This window comes from Rhinolophus sinicus, chromosome 8, assembly GCF_057876585.1.
Source record: "Rhinolophus sinicus isolate RSI-liver-muscle chromosome 8, RSI-T2T, whole genome shotgun sequence".
NCBI lineage: Eukaryota > Metazoa > Chordata > Mammalia > Chiroptera > Rhinolophidae > Rhinolophus > Rhinolophus sinicus.
The window spans coordinates 45,414,943-45,437,344 of NC_142508.1; the positions used below are offsets into that span (position 1 = coordinate 45,414,943).

At 39.1% G+C, this 22,402-nt stretch overlaps 1 protein-coding gene across 2 annotated transcripts; it reads left to right on the forward strand.

Moving 5' to 3' along the window:
• The first annotated feature begins 240 nt into the window (after positions 1 to 240).
• On the forward strand, positions 241 to 22,125 carry LOC109458017 (uncharacterized). 2 transcript variants are annotated; one of them, XM_088800632.1, is made up of 5 exons: positions 267 to 364; positions 2,596 to 2,691; positions 3,198 to 3,285; positions 6,304 to 6,430; positions 17,473 to 22,125. In XM_088800632.1, exons 3-5 carry the CDS (start codon positions 3,271 to 3,273, stop codon positions 19,818 to 19,820), a joined length of 2,490 nt encoding a protein of 829 aa, XP_088656758.1. In that variant the 5' UTR covers positions 267 to 364; positions 2,596 to 2,691; positions 3,198 to 3,270; the 3' UTR covers positions 19,821 to 22,125. The 2 variants fall into 2 exon arrangements, with proteins under 2 accessions (XP_074171839.1, XP_088656758.1); XM_074315738.2 differs by lacking the exon at positions 2,596 to 2,691 and having other exon boundaries at positions 241 to 364.
• Positions 22,126 to 22,402: the final 277 nt, after the last annotated feature.

The following is a 22,402-nucleotide window of genomic DNA, read 5'->3' on the forward strand; positions in this document are numbered from 1 at the left end:
GGCCACAGAACTGCAAGTTTGTATAGCTTAAAACTGTTAGCGCTAGTAATTTTAAACAGGCAGAAAGCAACCAGACGGGAAAGACAGTACAGGATTTCTAAACCCGGAAAAAAACACCTTGTGAGATAGGTGCAGGAACCGGCAGGTTCCGAGCCCGCCCCCGCCCCGCCCGGCCGCACCGACCGCGTCTTTCTGCCCCCGCGCGGCGCCTTGCGCAAGACCGACCTCTCCCCACGCCCCGTCCCCTCCAGGTCGCGCTCCGTGCAGGCCCCACCCCCAAGCCGCCCCGCCTCTTCCCTCCGCGCGGGCAGTTCCCAACAGACCCGGAAACGGGGAACGCAGACCGGAGGTCGCGGTGTGGGAAGTAAGTGTCCGTCTTTCTGTTTTAAACCTGCGTCTCGCGTCCCCCATCTCAGTACTGGCGTCTGGGGTCTCGGCGGACCTGGAAATCCCCACATCCGCCCCTCTCCCCCAAGTAAACGTCTGACGTCGCTATGACAGGCCCGGGGCGCTTCCCTTTGGGTTTAAAATGGCTCTGAGGCTGCTCCCTGCCCTCGGCTTTTCTGTCTTTGGTCCAAGTAGACACTGCGTTTGGACTCGTTTTCTTTCTTAAGTCCGTTTGCCGACCTTTCTGCTCCTCCTGCGGCGTTAAAATCCGTAGGCGAGGTGGACTCGCGGCCTCCCACCTCGCCCTCTAGGCCCCTCTGGGCTGCACTGGTCACCCCGCCCCGGGAGAGACCGCATCCTCTTCCTGGTTCTGGGATTCTGGAGACTCCACCCCTCTCCTGAGACACCCTTCCTCCCCCATCTGCACGCGTCCGCAGGCCGGGTCCTTGTGTTCCCAGGCCTTCCGTTCATAGTCATCCTTCCCCTGACACTGCTTTGGGGGAGGTGACCTGGGCCTGACTTGTGGCACCCCGTGTTCTTCCATCCCAAACTCCACCCCTGTGGAAAATGTGCTTTTCGTGGAGGCTCGAGTGCTTATCTGTCTTGTGCAGCAGCATTGTTTCCTGCCTATTTCAAGTTAGTAGCTTTAGCAGTTTCAAGGTAAAAGCTTACAGGCATCTTACTCCATCCCACTCCCGAATGTGCGGGGCCAAGGGGTTAGAAAACAGCCACTGAAAAAGAAATAGGAAAACGGAGAAGAGAAGAATGAGGGAGAACAGATGGCAATGTAGAGAGTGAGTGAGGGACTTGCAAAGAGACAGTAAGAGTGGAAGAGAATAAGCTGTGAAAGTAGCAGGGGGAGAAAAGCAGGATCTCCCAAGAAGATGAAGGTGAGCAAATAGGAGAGGGGCCTTTGGTAGGTTAGGTAGGAGCAGGGGCAACAATGGTGAGGCACTTCAGAGTGGGGCAACAGCATAAAACAGTTGGATTTATGGACCATAGAGCCACGTGATACCTGTGACTGAAAGTAGAAGAAAGGGTCACCAGAAGAACAGGAAGAAATGGCAGGAAGGAAATCTACCGTGATTCCCCAAAAATACGAACTAGCTGGACCATTAGCTCTAACGTGTCTTTTGGAGCAAAAATTAATATAAGACCTGGTCTTATTTTAATATAATACCGGGTATAATATAATGTATATATACCAGGTCTTATGTAAATTTTTGTTCCAAAAGACACATTAGAGCTGATGGTCCAGCTAGGTCTTATTTTTGGGGAAACACCGTAGGCACCTGAGGATGCCACAGAGTGGGGAGGAAGGGAGTGTGACAGAGAAGAAGGAATATAACAATAGTGAGGGAGCCAAGATGGGGGAAGAAAGTGGTGATACACAGCAAGATTGGGGACAATCAGAAAAGTTGGGGAGAAAGCAACAAGGGGGTAGAAGTTACTGAGTGGGGTAGAAGTTACTGAATGGGGCAGGTGAGGTGTGAGAGAAGGAATAGAGAAGGGGAAACAGGACAGGAGAGGGGGACAACATGAGTAGAAAAACAAAAAAAAAAGAAAAAGATATAGAAAAGGACAGAGGGAAACACATAATAGTAAAGAAAGGGGGGGGGGGATCCACGTCTGGGTATAAACCAAAAGGAAATGAAAACATATTTTGAAGAGATATCTGCACTCCCCAAACATTACTGCATTATTCACAACAGCCGAGATGTGGAAAAAACCTAAATGACTTTGACACATGAATGGGTAAAAGAAACGAGGTATATCTATCTGTGATGAAATATTATTCATTCATAAAAATGAAGGAAATCCTGCCATTTACTGCAACATGGATGAACCTGGAGAATATTTTGTTCAGTGAATTAAGCCAGACAGAGAAAGACAAATAATGTATGATCTTGCTATATGTGGAATCTAAGAAAGTCAAACTCAAAACCAGAGAGGAGAGTGGTGTTGACCAGGGGCTGGAAGGTGGTAAAAATGGGGAGATGTTGGTCAAAGGGTACAAGCCTTCAGTTGTAAAATGAATAAGTTCTAGTTACCTAATGTACAGCATAGTGGCTATAGTTAATCATACTAGGTTACATACTTGAAATTTGCTGAGAGAGAAATCTGAAGTGTTCTGACCACACAGAAAAAAATGGTAATTGTGAGTTGATGGACGTGTTAATTAAATTGATTGTGATAATTATTTTGCAGGGTATAAGTATTTCGAGTGACCACGTTATACTCCCTAAATATACACAACTTGTATTTGTCGATTATACCTCAGTGAAAGTGGAAAAGAACAAGCAGGTGAGAGGTGGTCCTGAATCCTGCTTCACATTAGATTGCTGAGGCATTTTGCAATGACATCTCTTTTGTCTCCTGACCAGAAAGTCTCATTCAAATATTGGGGTGGGTCCAGCCTCAATAATGTTCAAGGTGCTTCAGGTGATTCTAATCTGTATCCGTCACTGAGTAGCAAGGCTCTGGGTCCTCCATTTCTGAGGGCTGAGATCTGGAGTGAGGGTGAGTGGGGCTGGACTCTGCATGGGGTTTGATGGAAGGTGGTGACCCGAAGGGGAGTGTGGAGTCCTCCGAGGTCCCCACAGCTGCAGTGTATGTGAGGGCTCCACCAGGAGGGGAGCCTGATCTGAAGAAAGGTGCAAAACTCACTTGTTGGTCTTAACTAGGAGTTTACTGTTCCCGAATCTACCCTGTAGCAGGGGCAGCAGACATTGTATTTTCCATGTGCCGAGGTCTCCCCTATGGGTCTCCCCACTGTGTGATTGATAAACAGTATATTTTTAACTTTCCAGATTGACTTCTAAAGACTCTTGCCTGAGGAAGAAGCCCAGAAGAGGAGGCAGAGGAAAGAAAAAGGGGTCAGGAATGGCTCTTTCTCAGGTAGTCATATTCTTGGTTGATAGTTGTGTCTGTCCTTCCTGAAATGCCCTTCTTTGACTGGGTGATCTTCTGGCCTGAAGTATTCTGCCTGACACTTGTTTGTTCACACTCAATCTGGGCCTTCCTTCAGTTCCCCTCTTACATTTCTGATTTTAGTTATGGAATTGTCTCATTTTCTTAGTCTATCTAAGGGTTTGTCAATTTGTTAAGTTTTCAAAAGCCCAACTCTTGGTTTGTTGATTTTTTTCATTTTTTAAATTTTCTATTTCGTTTATCTCTGTTCTGATTTTTCTTATTTACTTCTTTCCTTCAGGCAAATTTGGGTTTAGTTTTTTTCTAATTTTTCAACTTCTTTCAGGTGTAAAATATATTTCTTATTTGAGCTCTTTGCTTTTTTTAAATGTTAAGCATATACCACAGTAAATGTTTGTCTTAGTGCTGCTTTCACTGCATCCCATACATCTTGATGCTTTGTATTTTCAGTTATATCCAGACATTATAAAAATTTCCTTGTGATTTCTTTTTTGACCTACTGATTGTTTAAAATGAGTTTTTTAATTTCCACATTTTGTGGACTTTTTCTGTTTTTCTTCTGCCATTTGTTTCTAGTTTCATTTCGTTGTGGTTAGAGAAGATACTTTTTATGGTTTCAATTTTTAAAATTTTGTTAAGATTTGTTTTGTGGCTTAATATATGGTCTATAATAGAGAATATTCCATTGAGAAGAACGTGTTTTCTGCTGTTGTTGGGTGGAGTATTCTGTATATGTGTGAGGTCCAATTCATCTATAGTGTTGTCCTCTGTATCCTTCTTGATCTCCTGTTTGGTTGTTGTATCCGTAAATAAAACTGTACTGCTGGAGTCTCATGCTATTACTGTGCTGATGCCTCTTTCTCCCTTCATTTCTCTCAATGTTTGCCTCATATATTTGAGAGTGCTAATTTTAGAGGCATATATATTTATAGTTGTTATATGTTCCTAGTGAATGGACCCTCTTATTATAACGTCCTTGGTCTCTTGTGACAGTTTTTGTCTTACAGTCTGTTTCGTCTGATACAATATCTTTAAGGTCCCGTTTGAATGGAATATCTTTTCCCCTCCTTTTATTTTTAGCCTATCTCTGTCCTTAGATTTGTGAATTTTAACAGTTCCAGCTCTTTGAGAGTCTCTCTCTCTCGATTTTTTTCTCCTTTTCCTTCTACTGGTCCTTGCTCAGGCATACTGTACAGTGGTGCATGGCAGGAGCCTCGTCCCGCCCCCTTTCCTCCATTGTTATTGCAGAAGAAATGCATCCAGTATTTGCTGCTGATCATGATTCTTGTGAAATGATCTTCCTTAATGACAGTCTTTTCCCCCAATTTCCTTTCTATCATGATTTTTAATTAAGAATTTTTTCATGTATATACTAGGGTGATGAGGTCTTAAAGTTTAATTTGTTAAATTAATGCATAATACTCATCACTTTTTAAATCTTCAATCATTGTTTTATGAATGCAATAAGGGAATAAACTCTGGTTTTTGTTTTTCTTACATATCTAAATTTAAATGGATAAAATTAATATTTTTGAATGTAGGTATTTTATAGAGACTGGAGTTATTTTATTTTTTGTACATGTTGTACTATTTTCTTTTTACTATCCTACTATAGAATAATGTTGGCAAACTAAATTAAGTACAACTGATACATTTCCATTGTCCTTAAGATGCTGAAACACACATGAATAAAACTGATAGTAAAAAAAAAACATCCAGAAATTGTCATCGAGACACAACTCCTCATTTCAGTTAATTTGTGTGTTTGTATGTGCGTGCGTGAGTGCATGGATATTGAAATTCATCAATATTATAAAAGATCTCATCATTTCATAAACAAGTTTTATATTTTTTTTTAACAGTTGAAGTGATAAATATACTCTATGGCCTTAAATTTTTCTACACTATCACATGAATTATTTAAATAGTAATAGTAATATATGTGCACGTGTATGCTTGTGTGCATATAATGACCTTTTATACTATTGCATATTGTTAACCTTGAACTTCATTCTGGTCTCTCAGGGAACCATCTGCCAATACACTTTTAATGGTATGTCTGTTACTTCATTGTTTGATTTTTTACATTCAATTCTAAAGCTTTTTCATCTGAGGTCAGGTGTTTGCTGTGCCATTTCTTAGCTGTTTGATCTGAGGTGAATTTCTTACAGTATCTGTGACATAGTTGTCTCCTCAGTAAGATGGGACCACATCTTCCTCTAATGAGCTATCATGTTGATAAGAAATTAATACACGAGAGAACAATGCTCAGCACATAGGACGATGCTTAGCATTTAGCACATTCAAAAATTTTAGTCATTGCTGTTGCTGTCATCATCACAATTTGACTTTTCTGTCTGATCTGATTATTATGTCCATTTTGGAGGAGGGCAAAGAGCCCTGGACTGTGAAGGGTGAGGTGAAAAATAGCAAAAAACCCAAATCAGTTGGAATGTATCAAACGTGTGAACAGAGGTAAGAGCTCAGAAAGGGAGAGAGGAAGCCATGCCATTACTAGTGTTTGGGAAACTCTCCCATTTTGGGAGAATTCTAAGGGAAAACAGATGTTTGTTTCTTGTGAACTCAAATTTTCCTGACCTTTCTTTAATGGCACTGTGGACTTTGTCATCTCTGAAGACACCAGTCATGCTGCAGCTCATCTAGACATTGAATATCACTCAGTGTGTAGGACATAACATCTAACACTTCTGCATAGACAACTGGTTATTGAATTTTTATTTATATATTTCATGTATTATGCACAAAAGTGAGATACCCACATTGATTTGAAGGCTATCATAATTTCTTATGGAAAATCATGAGAAATTAAAATTAGAGAAATACAACTTGCTCCAAATTCCTTTATGTGGATCTATCAGAAAACACACTTCAATCACATCAATTCTTAACGCCACTCTCCTCATATTGTGTGAAGTTAAGAACTCTCTTCATGGCTCCTTTGGTGAACTGTGTTTTTCATTTCAGGGACGGTTGACATTCAAGGATGTGTTCATAGAATTCTCTCAGGAGGAGTGGGAATGCCTGGACCCTACTCAGCGGAAACTGTACATGGACGTGATGTCGGAGAACTACAGGAACCTGCTCTCCCTGGGTGAGGATAACTTCTCTCCAGAAGTTGGGATCTGCCCTGGATATTGTTACCTTTTTCCTTGTATGCCTCTTGGGAGTCCTTGCGGTTTGACTTGAGTCAAAATCTAGAGTTCGCTTGACTGAGATCAAAACCCTGTTTACTCAGAAATGAATAGCTTAATCATTATCTGGCATCAGAACTTTAAACTTTCTTTTTCTTCAAATGATGGCCCATTTTATGATACATTAGGGATGTTCCAGAGCTTAAGTATTTATAAATTCCTCTGGTATATTTGAAAATACCCAGTGTTCTGATTCCTATCCCTGTGCTGCTGATTCAGTACTGCCTGGAAGAGAGCTGGGTATCTGCACATTACACTGCTCCCTATGCACAGAAGGAGGCAAGTAATAGGTGGATTTGTGAAATACTTTTCTAGACCCATCTGGAATGTCCTCCTTTCTCAGCTGAAGAAACAGCTGGGATTCTGGAAAAGCCACCGCACTTCACATGCCTTTCTTAAGATTAGGAATGTCTGTCTATCTGATTATTACCTCCATTTTGGTGGAAGGTGAAGAGCCCTGGACTGTGAAGAATGAGGTGAAAAATCCCAAAAATCCCAAATCAGTTGGAATGTACAAGGTATAATCAAACAATATGGTGAATATTTAAATAAAAAAAATTTATTATAGCAAAAGACACATTGCCATTAATTCCCCTCAGAATACTCCCCCTTGCTTTGAATACACTTATCCCATCATTTTTCTGAAGCATTTCTGGAAGTCCTCTTTTGTGAGTGTCTTTAGTTGCGCTGTCATGGCTGCCTCGGTGTCCTGAATCATTTTGACTTTGTGGAAGAGCCAGAAGTCTCCCAGTGCCAGATCCGGTGAATAAGGTGGATGAGGACATACCATAATGTTTTTATTTGACATAAATTGCTTTATACCAGAAGTGATATGTGATACAGAGCATTGTCATAATGGAGGATGATTTATAGCACACTTTAAAACACACCTTCTCTCAACCATAGCTCACACCTGACTGACTGCACCAAACAAGTTGAAACTTGTCACACACTGTTACTAAGGCTCGAAGTGCCGCTTCCCTTATTGAAGATCCCTGCCTTTCTGTTGGATGGCACTCAGCAGCAGCAGTCACCGTTATTTTTTTTATCACAATGGAAAGGCTCCGTGTCACAGCATCGCTTCTGGTACGGCAATTTCTGTCAAGTAAAAGAATTACAGTGTGTACTCATCCACCTTATTCAGTGGATCTGGCACGGTGCGACTTCTGGCTCTTCCCCAAAGTCAAAATGACCATGAAAGGTAAACGTTTTGAATCGATTCAGGGCATCGAGGCAGCCATGACAGCACAACTAAAGACACTCATGAAAAAGGACTTCCAGAACTGCTTCAGAAAATGGCAAGAATGATGGGATAAGTGTGTTCAAAGTGAGGAGGAGTATTTTGAGGGACATTAATGGCAATGTGTCTTTTATAATACTATAATGTTTTTATTTAAATCTTGACCTTATTTTTTGATCACACCTTGTATCAAAGGTGTGAAAACAGAGGTAAGAGCTCAGCAAGGGAGAGAGGAAGCCACACCATTCATAGTGTTTGGGAAACTCCCAAAGTGGGAGAGTTCTAAGGGAAAACATGTTTGTTTCTTGTGAACTCTCAAAGGAAATTTTTCTTTTCCCCATCTTATCCTTCTGTCCTTCAACATGTAGCATTTATCCTGTCACCCTCCACTGGTGCTGCAGCTTCAACAGAGACAGAGGCAAAATCTTTATCATGATCCCAACACTGTTATCTGGCCCCTGTGACTTATTCGGTTCCTTGACTTTGAGGAGCATGAGGCAGGCTGTTTCAAAGGGTTCTCTTTCCTCCTTGGTCTCTCTTTCTGCCCTTAATTCCATTGGATGCTCAGTTCTTAGTTCATATAAATGAGAGCTGAGACCTTTGTGGTCCTGATTCCTGGATCTATCCCAGTCCTGTCCCCATTTGCTGTAGTTAGAACCTAACCAGGAGATAGGAAAACACTGGCTGTTCTTCCATTCCATCTGGTGCCCCAGAAACTTCATGGAGCTGTCTCCAGCCCTGTCTGCCTGTTCAGATCCCTCAGCCATTTTCTGTTCTGATTTTGCTACACACTGCAGGGGCATGTGTAACGGAGGTGGGTTGGATCTTCTGTAACTGTCACTTAGGAAATCTGTAAAACTGTGGACGGAGAGATCCTCTCTTTGATCCCCAGTCCTATAGGGGGAGCATGTTTCTCTCAGTCTTTCAGGCTCTTAGCTTGGAGTCTGTGGGTACAGCACTTGGTCCCATCTCAAGATCCTACAATATCTGACCCCGTACCTTCTATTTTTTTCTCTGCACCACTCTACCTTTTATGGGAATGTAGATTCTTCAGAGTTCGTATTCTCTTAAGTTTGCATGATTTGTCTCTGAAACTTGCTTTTGAAATAACACATTCCTAGGATCTGAACTTTTATCCTGTTTCTTGCTGTGATAATCCTTCATTAGGTGATGGATAACTTCTGGTGGTCTCCTGTATGGAGTGGGTTTACTTGGTCACAGAATATTCCTGATGGAGAAATCTTTAACTGATACATTACAATGTTATCCTGCTACATACGGAAGCCTCACTTGAAGCTGCTCAGTCCAGTGGTCAGCATGTCTCATGATACCAAGATAGAAGGTATCAGTGAGAGTCTGATAAGTGTTTTCAGTGTTCTTTCTGGTTTTGAGGAGTGTCAAAAAGCATCTCTCCAGAGCACTGTGCGAGTGCTGGTCACATATACATGCTAATGATCATCTCCTTTGAGGCTGCGATAAATAGCATAGAAATTTCTCCCAGGGAGAACACTGTCCATGTTTGCGTCCTCCCATCACTGAGGCTGTTGACTAAACTATTGTTCATGCCACGTTTTTCTTCCCTGGCGTGTGCCATTGTGCATTCTACCTGAATAAATACTATTTATTTATATTTTTTAAGTTAGTTTCAGATGTACAAAACAACGTAATAGACATTTACACCCCCACTAAGTGATAACCCACCAAGTCTGCTACCCCTATGACGTCGTACATAGTTATTACAGTACCATTGACTATATTCCCTATGCTGTACTTTATATCCTGACACACACACACACACACACACACACACACACACACACACACGGTGCCAAAAAAATGTATACACATTTTAAGAGATGTTATCTATGTAGCAGTAGTTCGCCATAATCAGAAGTGTCTGGACGCTGATGGTAACCACTTGAAACACCTCTTGTAATTGCAGAAGTCAAACGTGACTAAATTGAGTATTAAATTTTAATGTTTTTTTCCTTTCTTGAAATGTGTATACATTTTTTTGGCACTCTCTGAGTGTGTGTGTGTGTGTGTGTGTGTGTGTGTGTTTAACTATAGTTGACATCCAATATTATTTTATATTAGTTTTAGGTGTACAGCGCAGTGGTTAGGCATTTATATAATCTATGAAGTGATCCCCCCAATAAGTTCAGTACCCATCTGACACCCTACATAGTCTTTATCCCCTATACTGTATTTCACAGCCCTGTGACTATTTTGTGACTACCAGGTTGTACTTCTAATCCCTTCATCTTTCTCACCCATGTCCCAAATCCCCTCCCATCTAGTAACCAGCAGTTTATTCTCTGTATCTATGAGTCTATATCTGTTTTGCTTATTTATTTTGTCCGTTCGATTCCACATATAAGTGAGATGGTGTGGTATTTGTCTTTCTCAGTCTGACTCATTTTACGTAGCATAGTAGTCTCTAGGTCCATCCATGTTGTTGCAAATGGTAAGATTTCACTCTTTTTAATTTTTTTTTTTTAATATTGGGGAACAGTGTGTCTCTCCAGGGCCCATCAGCTCCAAGTTGTTGTCCTTCAGTCCAGTTGTGGAAGGCACAGCTCAGCTCCAAGTCCAGGCGCTGTTTTCAATCTTAGTTGCAGGGGGCACAGCCCACCATCCCATGTGGGAATTGAATCAGCAACCTTATTGTTTAGAGCTTGAGTTTGAACCAACTGAGCCATCCGGCTGCCCCTTCATTCTTTTTATGGCAGAGTAATACTTCAGTCACAACTGTTTATGTTAATGAGGTGACTTTTGGAAATCCCCAATGATAAGAAGACTAGTTGTCAGTGCAGCCAACCATATAAGGGGCTCGGAACTTATAGTCCCACCTCCTGACCTCCTTGGAGGGGAGGGGCTAGATATTGAGCTGAATCATCAGTGGCTGGTGATTTAATCAGCCATGCCTACGTAATGAAACTTCCATGAAAACAAGAAAGGAGAGGTTTCCGAGAGCTTCTAGGTTAGTGAACATGTGGAGATTCAGAAGAGTGGTGGGCTAGGAAGAGCATGGGACCTCCTGCCCTTTCCCCATACTTTGCCCCATGCATTTCTTCATCTGTCTTTTCTTGAGTTTATATTCTTTCATAGTAAATCAGTAATCTAGTAAGTAAAATGTTTCTGTCAGTTCTGTCAGCTGCTCTAGCAAATAAATCTAACCCGAGGAAAGGGAGGTTGAAACCTCTGATCTGTAGCTGGTCTGTCAGAAGCCCAGGTGACAACCTGGAGCCATGATTAGCATCTGAATTGGGGTGGGGGAGAGTTGTGTTCTAGGACTGAACCCTTAATCTGTGGGATCTGACACTATGTCCAAGTAGATAGTGTTAGAATTTATTTGAATTGTGGGGTATCAGCTGGTGTTGGAGGATTGCTTGTTGGTGTGGGGAACGCCCCCACCACCCATAGTGGAATTGGTGATCAGACCCTTTTAGAGTTCTTTATATATTCACAATATTAATCTATTATCAGATATATGATTTGCAAGTATTTTCTTCCATAGATTGTGTTTTCACTCTATTAAATGTGTGCTTTTATGCACAATAGTTTGTAATTTTGATGTAGTTCAATTTCTGTGTTTACATTTGTTACCTGTGCTTTTGCTGTCGTATGATAAATTATTGCTGAATCCAATTTAAGCTTTTCTCCTACCGTGTTTCCCCGAAAATAAGACCTAGCTGGATCATCAGCTCTAATGCGTCTTTTAGAGCAAAAATTAATATAAGACCCAGTCTTATTTTAATATAATATAAGACCAGGTCTTTATAATGTAGTACAATATAATATAATACCCGGTCTTATATTTATTTTTGCTCCAAAAGACACATTAGAGCTGATGGTCCGGCTAGGTCTTATTTCTGGGGAAACACGGTATGTTTTCTTCTAGCAATTTTATAGTTTTAGGTCCTATGTTGAGGTGTTTGTTTCACTTTTAGTTAATTTTTATTTATAGTGTGAGGTATTGGTCCCAATATATTCTTCTGCATGTTGATATCCAGTTTTCTCAATACCTTTGGTTGAATAACCTGCCCTTCCTTCCTTGAGTGGTATCGATACCCTGGTGGAATATCATTTGAACATGTATACATGACTATTTCTGATGCCTCTATTTCTGTTCCACTGGTCTATTTGTCTTTCTGCCAGTGGCACATTGTTTTGATTAGTTTAGCTTTGTAATAACTTTGGAAATAAGGAAGCGTGAAACCTTAAACTTTTTCCTTTTGAAGCTTGTTTTTCCTATCCAGAGTCTGTTGCTATTCCTTATGAATCTTATCATGGGTTTATGTATTTCTTCTAAAAATGCTGTTTGGATTTTGCTAGGGATTGCATTTCATCTGTTGATTGCAATATTTTGGCAATATTGTTTTCTAATCCATGAAATTGAGACATCTTTACATTTATTTGTGTCTTTAATTTTTTCCAGCAGTGTTTTTAGTTTTCAGTATACAAATCTTTCCCTTCTTGACTAAGGTTATGCCTTTTTTGTTTGTTTGTTTTTTTGATACTACTGTAAATAGAATTGTTTTAGCAATTTCCTTTCTGATTGTTCATCGTTCATGTATAGAAATACAATTCATTTTTTAACGTTGGTGTTATAACTTGCAGCTCTTCTGAATTCATTTCATTAGTTCTAGCAGTTTTTTTTGCAGAATATTTAGGGTTTTCTATATATTAGATCATATTTAGGTGAACAGATAATTTTGCTTCTCCTTTTTCTATTTGGAGATATTTTATTTCTTTCTCTTGACTATTTGTACCATCTAGGACCTCCAGTACTATGTTTTATAGAAATAGTGAGCATAGGCTTCCTAGTATTGTTCCTGATCTTAGAGGAAAAACTGTGTCTTTCACCACTGAGTATATTAGCTGTGGACTTTTTATATATGTCCTTCATGCTGCTGAGGTAGTATTTTTTAGTAGATGTGCTGCCGAAGCGAGCACGAGGTAGTATTTTTTCTATTCGTAGTTTATTGAGTGTTTTTTATCATGAAAGGCTGTTAACTTTTGTCAAATGCTTTTTCTGCATCAATTGACATGATCATTTGGGTTTTTTCTTCATTTATTCTGTTACTATGCAGTATTACATGCAATGATTTTCATATGTTGACTCATCTTGCATTTCAATAATACAGCTTTCTTGGTTATGGTGTATAATTCTTCTAATGTGCTAGTGAAATTGGTTTTATTATGTTATTGATAATTTTTGCATCAGTATTCTTTGGAGATATTGGTCTGTGGTTGTCTTGTAGTGTCTGTGTCTGACTTTGCTATTAGGGCTATTAGGCCTCATAAGATGAGTTTGGAAGTATTCCTTCCTGTTCAATATTTTTGAGAAGAGTTTGAGTAAGATTAGCATTAATTCTTTTTAAATGTTGAGTAAAATTCCACTTTCAAGCTGTCTAACTTTTCTTTGTTGGATGTTTTTTTATTAGTGATTCACTGACCTTATAAGTTTTAATATGTAACATGGTATAAATGTAAAGTGTACATACAGTGTGATCACATGATACACATATGTTGCTAAATAATTGCAGTAGGTTAACACATCCATCAACTCACATAATTACAACTTGTTTTTGTAGCGAGAGCATTTAAGGTCTACTGTCTTAACAAGTTCAAGTATATAATACAGTAATGTTAACACTGGTCACCATGCTGTACATTAATTCCCTAGAATTTATTTATCTTATAACTGGAAGATACTACTCTGATTAGCATCTTCCATTTCTGCCAACCCACAGCCCCTGTGTTGATAGAAAAGCAGGATTTCCTTTTTTCTTTTTTTAATGGGTGAATTGTGTGTGTGTGTGTGTGTGTGTGTCCCTTTTCTTTGTAGTTTTTGGCTATAGATCTCTTCGTGATAGTGATTCCATTTCCTTTTTTTTTTTTTTTTTTTATAAATTTATTTGTAATTGTACTTGACATATAGTATTATATAGTTTCAGGTGTATACTAGTGATTCAACATTTATATACCTTACAAAGTGATCAACACAATAATTCCAGTACCCGTCTGTCACTATACATAGTGATAGCATGGAACTTTAATGTTAATTTTTTTTCATCTCAAGATAATAGCTTTATGTGTTCACAGAAGGAACATTCACATCTATTTGTAATGCATGCCAGTGCCTCACAGCCCCCCTCTTTTTTTTTTTTTTCCAAAGGACAGGATGTTTTTCTTTTTTAAGATTTTATTGGGGAAGGGGAACAGGACTTTATTGGGGAACAGTGTGTACTTCCAGGACTTTTTTCCAAGTCAAGTTGTTGTTCTTTCAGTCTTAGTTGTGGAGGGCGCAGCTCAGCTCCAGGTCCAGTTGCCGTTTCTAGTTGCAGGGGGCACAGCCCACCATCCCTTATGGGAGTTGAACCAGCAACCTTGTGGTTGAGAGGACGCACTCCAAGCAACTGAGCCATCCGGGAGCTCAGTGGCAGCTCAGCTCAAGGTGCCGTGTTCAATTTTAGTTGCACCTACACTTGTTATCTCTGGTCTTTTTGATGATAGCCATTCTAACTGGGAGGAGATGGTATCTCACTGTGGTTTGGATTTTCATTTCTTCCTGAAGGAGGAGCTGGGAGTTGGGAAGCTTTTTTCTGTTCAATGTCACTGCAGTGTGCTGGGCAGGGAGGAAGCCAAAGGCAAACAAATTGCCTTGAACTTGCCTACAATTCTTGGTTCAGTGTTTTGGGGGTTTCCCCAAAGCAGTTTTTGTTTGTATATTTCTGTTAACTTGATGTCTCCATGAGGTCATCAGCGCCTAGAGTTTACTGGTCTACTCTCTTGCTGACATCACTCCCCATGTCTTTTTTCTTGCAGAGATTGTGTTGAGAGATTCAGGGACATGATTTTAAGTCATTAGAGACCCCAGCAAAAGGGACATTATTATTTTTAATACCAAACAAGAAGTATTAGCCTAAAAAGTCTATATACCAAAATTGTTAAAATTCATATTTAAAAACATATTATGTAATATTTTATTTAGTAAGATTCTTTTTCCTTTTTCTCTTTCAACTAATAGTATTCACTTCCTTAAAATACTCAGACCTTGGAAAAACCTCCTGCTAACTTTGTTTCCCAAAACAAACTCTCTGCCCTCCCAGCCAGGAGATCATCATTCTGAACCCGTGGGCTTCCTACTTTGTTGTACTATTGATACGATTTTATTGTGTCTGCACGTGTGTGCAGAATAAACTCATCCATTTTCTCTTGATGGACACTTGTAGTAATTTTCTTCCAGTTACTGCCAAGAACATTGCTGCACATACATCTTGGACTATATCTATGTGTGTTTGTCTTGAATATATGCCTAGAAATGGAACGCATGGAATATTCAATTTGATCAATTTCATAGCAAGCATTGTAATAGACGTAAACCTGCTTCCACCCTATAAGATCACACTATCCATTTTTAAATTTCTTTCATTTTTGCCCCATGTTCATAGTATAATTCCCACAGTTAAAAATGGGACAGTATTATGCTGCTTGCTAAACCAGGTCTTCTTTCTTCCAAGGTTGCCCTCCTACAGTCATGTTCCCACAGACATGGAAGCATAATGGGCAAGTTCTGCCCCCACATGCCCATTATTCTGTCCTCCACTCTTGCCTTCCCCAGTCCTGAGCTTTCCTCACATGGCACCTTGATCTGGCTGGAATACACTGTTATTTCCTAGCATATTAAATCTGTACTCCTGATCTCACCGATTTCTACCACACGCCTTCATCAGTCCTGCAACCACCTGTACTCCTCACACTAAAAAATGCCCCCCAACTTTGTCAGGACATGACCTAAATAAGTATGTGCAGGGGTGTCAACTACGAAACCACATGCTGAGCAATACTGTCACAGTGACACAGCTTAGCTCTCATATCTCCCTTGCAGTATTTCTTTCTACGCTCCTGATAATATCTGTACTGCGTGGGTGGGGAGTCATACTTAAGAACATGTCATCTGTATCTGTAGGTCCAGGTTCAAATCCTGTTTCTCTTTCTATGTTATGGGGATTGTATACATAAACCCTGTGAGTCTCCTGCCCTTTTGAAAAATAGTGGTAATTTCCCACAAGGCTTTTAAAAGTATGTTAGTGCTGAGTAAAGCATAGGAAATACAGAGGGTGCCAAAAAAAGTATACACATTTTTAAGAAAGGAAAAAACTGTATTAAAATTGTAATACTCAATATGTAGTCACGTTTGACTTCTGCAATTATAAGAGGTGCTCAAAGTGGTTACCAGGAGCATCCAGACACTTCTGATTACGGCAAACTACTGCTACATAGATAACATCTCTTAAAATGTGTATACATTTTTTTGGCACCCTCTGTATAATCAATTAAGTTGTAGCTATATTTGATGTCAGAAGGGTAGTAGATTGGGGGGCTTATCACTTTGTGAGGGGTGTATGTGTCTTAATTATTACATTGTTTTGTACACCTGAAACTAAACAATAATAATAAAATAATTTTTTAAAAAGCATATTAGTGCTGTTAGATGTCTCAGGACATTGTATGTTTTATACTAAAGACTCAAAAGTTACTTTTGTGTAATAAATAAGATTTTCTGTCACATTTATTTTGAGATGTTGCTTTGCCTGCATTGTATTGTACGTTTTTGTTTTGGAATTTGATCCCTCACCTTAGTTAATAACTTTTCAAAGCACAGACTATGTATTACACAAATTGTGGGGCCAATGTACTGGACAATTAAAGGGCACTGCATGCACAGGGAATTGCTCTGGTGGTTGGGTGTTATATACTTGCAGTCATAAAATCATAAGGGTGACGTCTGGCCTCCTTCTCTGTTCTTCTTTATAGTGTTATGTATTTTCCTGACCTGAGACTTCAGAGTCAGGATCCCAGTGTAATTTCCAGGTCTCATATTGTGTGTTCTTTCTAGAATATAAGTTCTTTCTTTATTCTTGCAGAGGAATGTTTAGAGTTTGATGAGTGTAATTTTCTATAATATAGTTACTTGTTATTTACTGCAGGTTTTATGGATTCCTAGAATATTTTATTTATTAACTTTTATTTAGATATGCAGATGATGGTCTGTCAGTGTGCATTATGCACTACGAACTAACATGTACCGTTGGTGATGTTCTAAAATGCCTATTCTTCGTGGGTACAGTTAGTTTTATAGCGGGTCTTTAGAAAAATATTTTGATTTTTGAAGTTTTGTTTTTAATTTTCTCAATGCTATGTTCTGCAATTTTGGTCTGCTTTTTATTTAAATTATTGAAATAATCTTGTTTGGGATTATTTACCATTACAATATGTTGTTGTTCTTTGGCATTTATTTATGTCCAATATGTATGTAAAAATATGTATAATATAACATTTTTCTCCTCAATTATGATATAACAGTTTGGTTACTGCAAATTGGTTTGTGTTTTCGGGTCATCGTGGAAAAATGTTCTTTCTTTGAGAGCTAACATAAGTTTGTACAACTTGTTTTTATCATAGGGTGTTTGAAACTAGCCTATACAACAATTAATTTGAATTGCATGTGACTTTCATTAGTAAATAATCCTATTTTTTTAGTGTTTCTGAAAATTTGAGTATCATGGTTGGGAAGTTTTATGAACTGTGTTCACTATAATTTTTCTTTTGGTGTAATAGTAGCTTTTTACATGAAACATTTATTTAGAAACTGCAGTTAATAGGATATCTATGGTTCTTTATATCTTGTAGATATCTGTCTTCCACATGTGATCAAGAAATTACAACCAACAACAACCAGTAATACAGAAGATGTATTCCAAACAGGGATGTTTGGAACACCTGAAAGCCACGTAATCAAAGATTTTTACTTCAGGGAAATCCAGGAAAATATGTATGACTTTGAGTGTCAGTGGAGAGATGATGAAAGAAATTACAAAGGAATGTTCATAACCCCTAAAAAACATCTCACTGATAGGAGAGATCAACATGGTAGAAGGGATGCAGGAAACAAACCTGTGGAAAATAGGCTGAGGTTAAGCTCTCAGCATGAACTGCAAATATTCCAAACTGAAGGGAACATTTATGGATTTAATCTAGTTGAGAACTCTGTCTTCAATATGTCCTCAGTTTCTGCACTTCAAAGACTTCCTCCTGGTGTCCAAGCCAACATTTCGAATGTATATGGGAATGATTTTAGGCATCCTTCAATACTGACAAAAGACCAGAAAGCATGCAGGACAAAACCTTACAAATGTAATGAGTGTGGAAAAGCCTTTAGTATACGTTCAAGACTAATTTACCACCAGGTAATCCATACTGGAGAGAGACCATACAAATGTAATGAGTGTGGCAAAACATTTACTCGAGCCTCACACCTCAGTACACATCAGGTAGTTCATAGTGGAGAGAGACCTTACAAATGTAACGAGTGTGGCAAGGTCTTTAGTGAAAAATCAAACCTTGCATGCCATCAGAGAATACATACTGGAGAGAAGCGATACAAATGTAATGTGTGTGGCAAAGCTTTTAGTGCGCATTCAAGCCTAAGTAGACATCAGATAATCCACACTGGAGTGAAACCTTACAAATGTAATGAGTGTGGCAAGGTTTTCCATAGAAAATCATACCTTACAAGTCACCGGAATATTCATGCTGGTGTAAAACCTTACAAATGCATTGACTGTGGCAAGGACTTTAGTGAAAAATCACACCTTACAAGTCATCAGAGAATCCATACTGGAGAGAAACCTTACAAATGTAATGTGTGTGGCAGAGCCTTCAGTATGGGTTCAAGCCTAAATAGACATCAACTATTGCATAGCAGAGAAACACATTATAAATACATTGAGTGTGGCAAGGTTTTCAGTAATATATCACACCTTGTAGGTCATCAGAGAATTCATACAGGAGAGAAACAGTACAAATGTAATGTGTGTGGCAAAGCTTTTAGTGTGCGTTCAAGCCTAAGTAGACATCAGGTAATCCACACTGGAGAGAAACCTTACCAATGTAATGAGTGCGGTAAGGTTTTCCAGAGAAAAGCACACCTTAAACGTCATTGGAGCATTCACACTGGTGAAAAACCTTACAAGTGCAATGAGTGTGGCAAGGCCTTTAGTCACTCTTCACACCTTGTAAGACATCAGATAATCCACACTGGAGAGAAACCTTACCAATGTAATGAGTGTGGCAAGGTTTTCCAGAGAAAATCATACCTTGCAAGTCACCAGAGAATTCATACTGGTGAAAAACCTTACAAATGTAATGACTGTGGCAGGGTCTTTAGTGAAAAATCAAACCTTTCCTGCCATCGGAGGTTACATACTGGAGATAAGCCTCACAAATGTAATGAGTGTGGCAAAGCTTTTAGTGTGCGTTCAATCCTCGCTAGACATCAGGTAATCCATAGTGGAGAGAAACCTTACAAATGTAATGAGTGTGGCAGTGTTTTTAGTTACAAATCAAACCTGGCACGTCATTGGAGCACTCATACAGGTGAAAAACCTTACAAATGTAATGTGTGTGGCAAGGTCTTTAGTGAAAAATCAAACCTTACATGCCATCAGAGAATCCATACTGGAGAGAAGCCTTACAAATGTAATGTGTGTGGCAAAGCCTTTATTGTGCGTTCAAGCCTAAGTAGACATCAGACATTCCACACTGGAGAGAGACCTTACAAATGTAATGTGTGTGGCAAGGACTTTAGTCACTCTTCACACCTTGCAAGACATCTGCGAATACATACTAGAGAGAAGCCTTACAAATGTAATGTGTGTGGCAAAGCTTTTAGTGTGCGTTCAAGCCTAAGTAGACATCAGATAATCCACACTGGAGAGAGACCTTACCAATGTAATGAGTGTGGTAAGGTTTTCCAGAGAAAATCGCACCTTAAACGTCATTGGAGCACTCATACTGGTGAAAAACCTTACAAGTGCAATGAGTGTGGCAAGGCCTTTAGTCACTCTTCACACCTGAGAAGACATCAGATAATCCACACTGGAGAGAAGCCTTACAAATGTAATGAGTGTGGCAAAGCCTTCAGTGTGCGCTGGAGCCTAACTTACCATCAGGTAATTCATAATAGAGAGAAACCTTAAAAATGTAATGAGTGTGGCCTAATTTACCATCAGATACTCCGTACTGGCGAGAGACCTTACAAATACACTGGATGTGCCAAAGCTTTTAGGTATTGCCTTAAACTCGGTTCACCAAACAGTTCATACTTACGAATGCAGTGATTATGACAAAAGTTTAAATTAGTACTCTCACTAGATACAAAAATATACATCCTGTAGAGTAAATGTACAAATTAATGTGTGTGAGAAGGTTTTTACCCATATGTCGGAGTGATATCTTTCCAATGTAATGAGCGTGGCAAAGCCTTTACTCAGGGCTCACACCTCACTACACATCAGATGATCCATACTGGAGAAAAGCCATATAAATGTATGTGCCAAGGTGTTCAGTCAAAATTCACACCTTGCAAATCTCTCATACTGGAGATGTAATATAATGAATGTGACAAAGTCTTTAGTCAAAATTCACACCTTGTTAATAACCAGAGAATTCATACTGGAGAGAAAACTTACAAATGTAATGAGGGTGGCAAATCCTTCAGTGTGCATTCAGGCCTAAGTTAACATCGGCAGTCTATACTGGCAATAGACCTTACAGTGTAATGAATAGGGCAAGATTTGTAGCAGGTGTTCACACTTTAGCTTCATGAGAAAATAGATACTGGAGGAAAGCCATACAAATGTATTGAATGGGGCAAGGCCTCCAGAAAATGGTCAGACCTCAGGTTTCACCAAAGAATTCATTCTGGAGAGAAACCGTACAAACACCATGAGTGTGGCAAAGCCTTTACTTGGGGCTCACATCTCACCAATACTGGCAAGAGAACTTACAAATGTATTGCTTGTGGCAAGGCTTTTAGGCATTGCCTTAAACTGTGTTTACCAAATAGTTCATACTTACAAGTACAATGAATATGAAAATGTTTTAAATTAGTGCTCAGTCTTCACTAGATACAGGAATATACATTCCTGGGAGAAATCACACACATATAATGTGTGTGTCAAGGTTTTTACCCAAAGATCAAAGGTTGGGGGAACCTACTGGAGGGATACCTTACAAGTGCAAAGAGTGGCAAAGCCATTACCTTGAGTTCAGGTATTGTGCAACAACAGAGACCACATTGAAGAGAAATTACGTAAATTTATGTGGCAGAGTCTTTAAGCCTCACAATTCACTAGACACCGTAATATACGTCTTTGAGAGAAACTACATAAAAGTAATGTGCATGCTAAAGCTTTTACCCATAGATCAAAAGTGTGGGGTATCAGAGGATTTATACTGGAAAGCAACCTTACAAATGTGATGCATGTCATAGGCTTTTCATCAAATGTCTATTCCTTTGGAGTAATGACAGTTCATACAGGACGGACCCATACAAATATACTCAACATTGAAATACTATTAAGAAACTTGGGGTTCACCCAAGAATTCATACTGGGAAGAATCCTTACAAATGAATGTAATGAATGTAGTCAAAATTTTAACCAATTCTTACAACCTACCACCCTTTCAAGAATCCATAATAGGTATAGCTAAGTCTCTAGTTCTCTGAGATTAACCTGAGGTATTATTAATACATACCGCAGAATAATTATGTAAGTGAAACTTAAAACTCACGACATGGGACAAGGATGTGAACAAATTATTTTTAGTGTTTATAATATTGTTATTTTGAGTTTTCTTGAAAAGACTCCATTACTATTTATTACATTCAACTTGCAGTTTGAGGGCTGTTGATCTTATCTTTCCAGGCTTTTCATGATGGTCTTTGGGAAGGAATCTATATGGTTAAAGGGCCAACTTCATTAAGTACCATTCATTCATATCCATGTTCCCTGGATAAACAAGGACACTGATTATCAAATTCATTATTATATGACTTAGCATTAGGGAAGGCAGAGAATAATGTAAAATTACGGTGTAAGTCATGGTTATTGTTCTAAGTGCCCTTCTCTTGACAGACCATTGTAGGTTATAGAAAAGAATGCTCTACCAACTGACCATGAAACAGGCCTGGACATTAAGGGACTGGGTTATTAGGGAGCAATTATGGGGTAAAATAATACAGAAGAAATGGTGGTGTGGTGACTTTCTCCATTAAGTGGCAATAGCTGTTGTATATCAGACATTACTGGAAAATTAGTTTTATTTTTGGAAATTAAGAGGGAGCAGTTATCTGAGAGGGGAGTTTAATCAAAAGAACCAGAATAGTATGTGCATGTGTATGATTCACATTTATCTGTTGGCATTACTTTTGCCACTGTTTTATTCAGAATGTATTACAAGTCTCGTGTTTTAATAAAATGTAATCATTTTTTTTCATAACCCTGAATTGAATCTTTTCTACCAACTCAGTTTTATTGCACCTCTGTAGGGTTCTTCATAACATAAACTAATAATGCACCATTAGGCTCTCAAGGTTGAAGGACTCTATAACAATTTACTTCCATGATGAAATCAAAGGACATACAATTTTGGGGTTGTATACTCGCAGTTTGCACTTGAGTTATCTATCCAACTCTGCCACAGGACATTTATGAGGCTATAATAATAATACCATAGCGTTGCAATTTCAGTCTCTGACCTCCTGAAACCTGCCCCC

Coding starts and splice junctions, on each gene's coding strand:
- LOC109458017 (XM_074315738.2), top strand. Junction 6,431..17,472: donor CAGGAACCTGCTCTCCCTGG/GTGAGGATAACT, acceptor TATATCTTGTAG/ATATCTGTCTTCCACATGTG.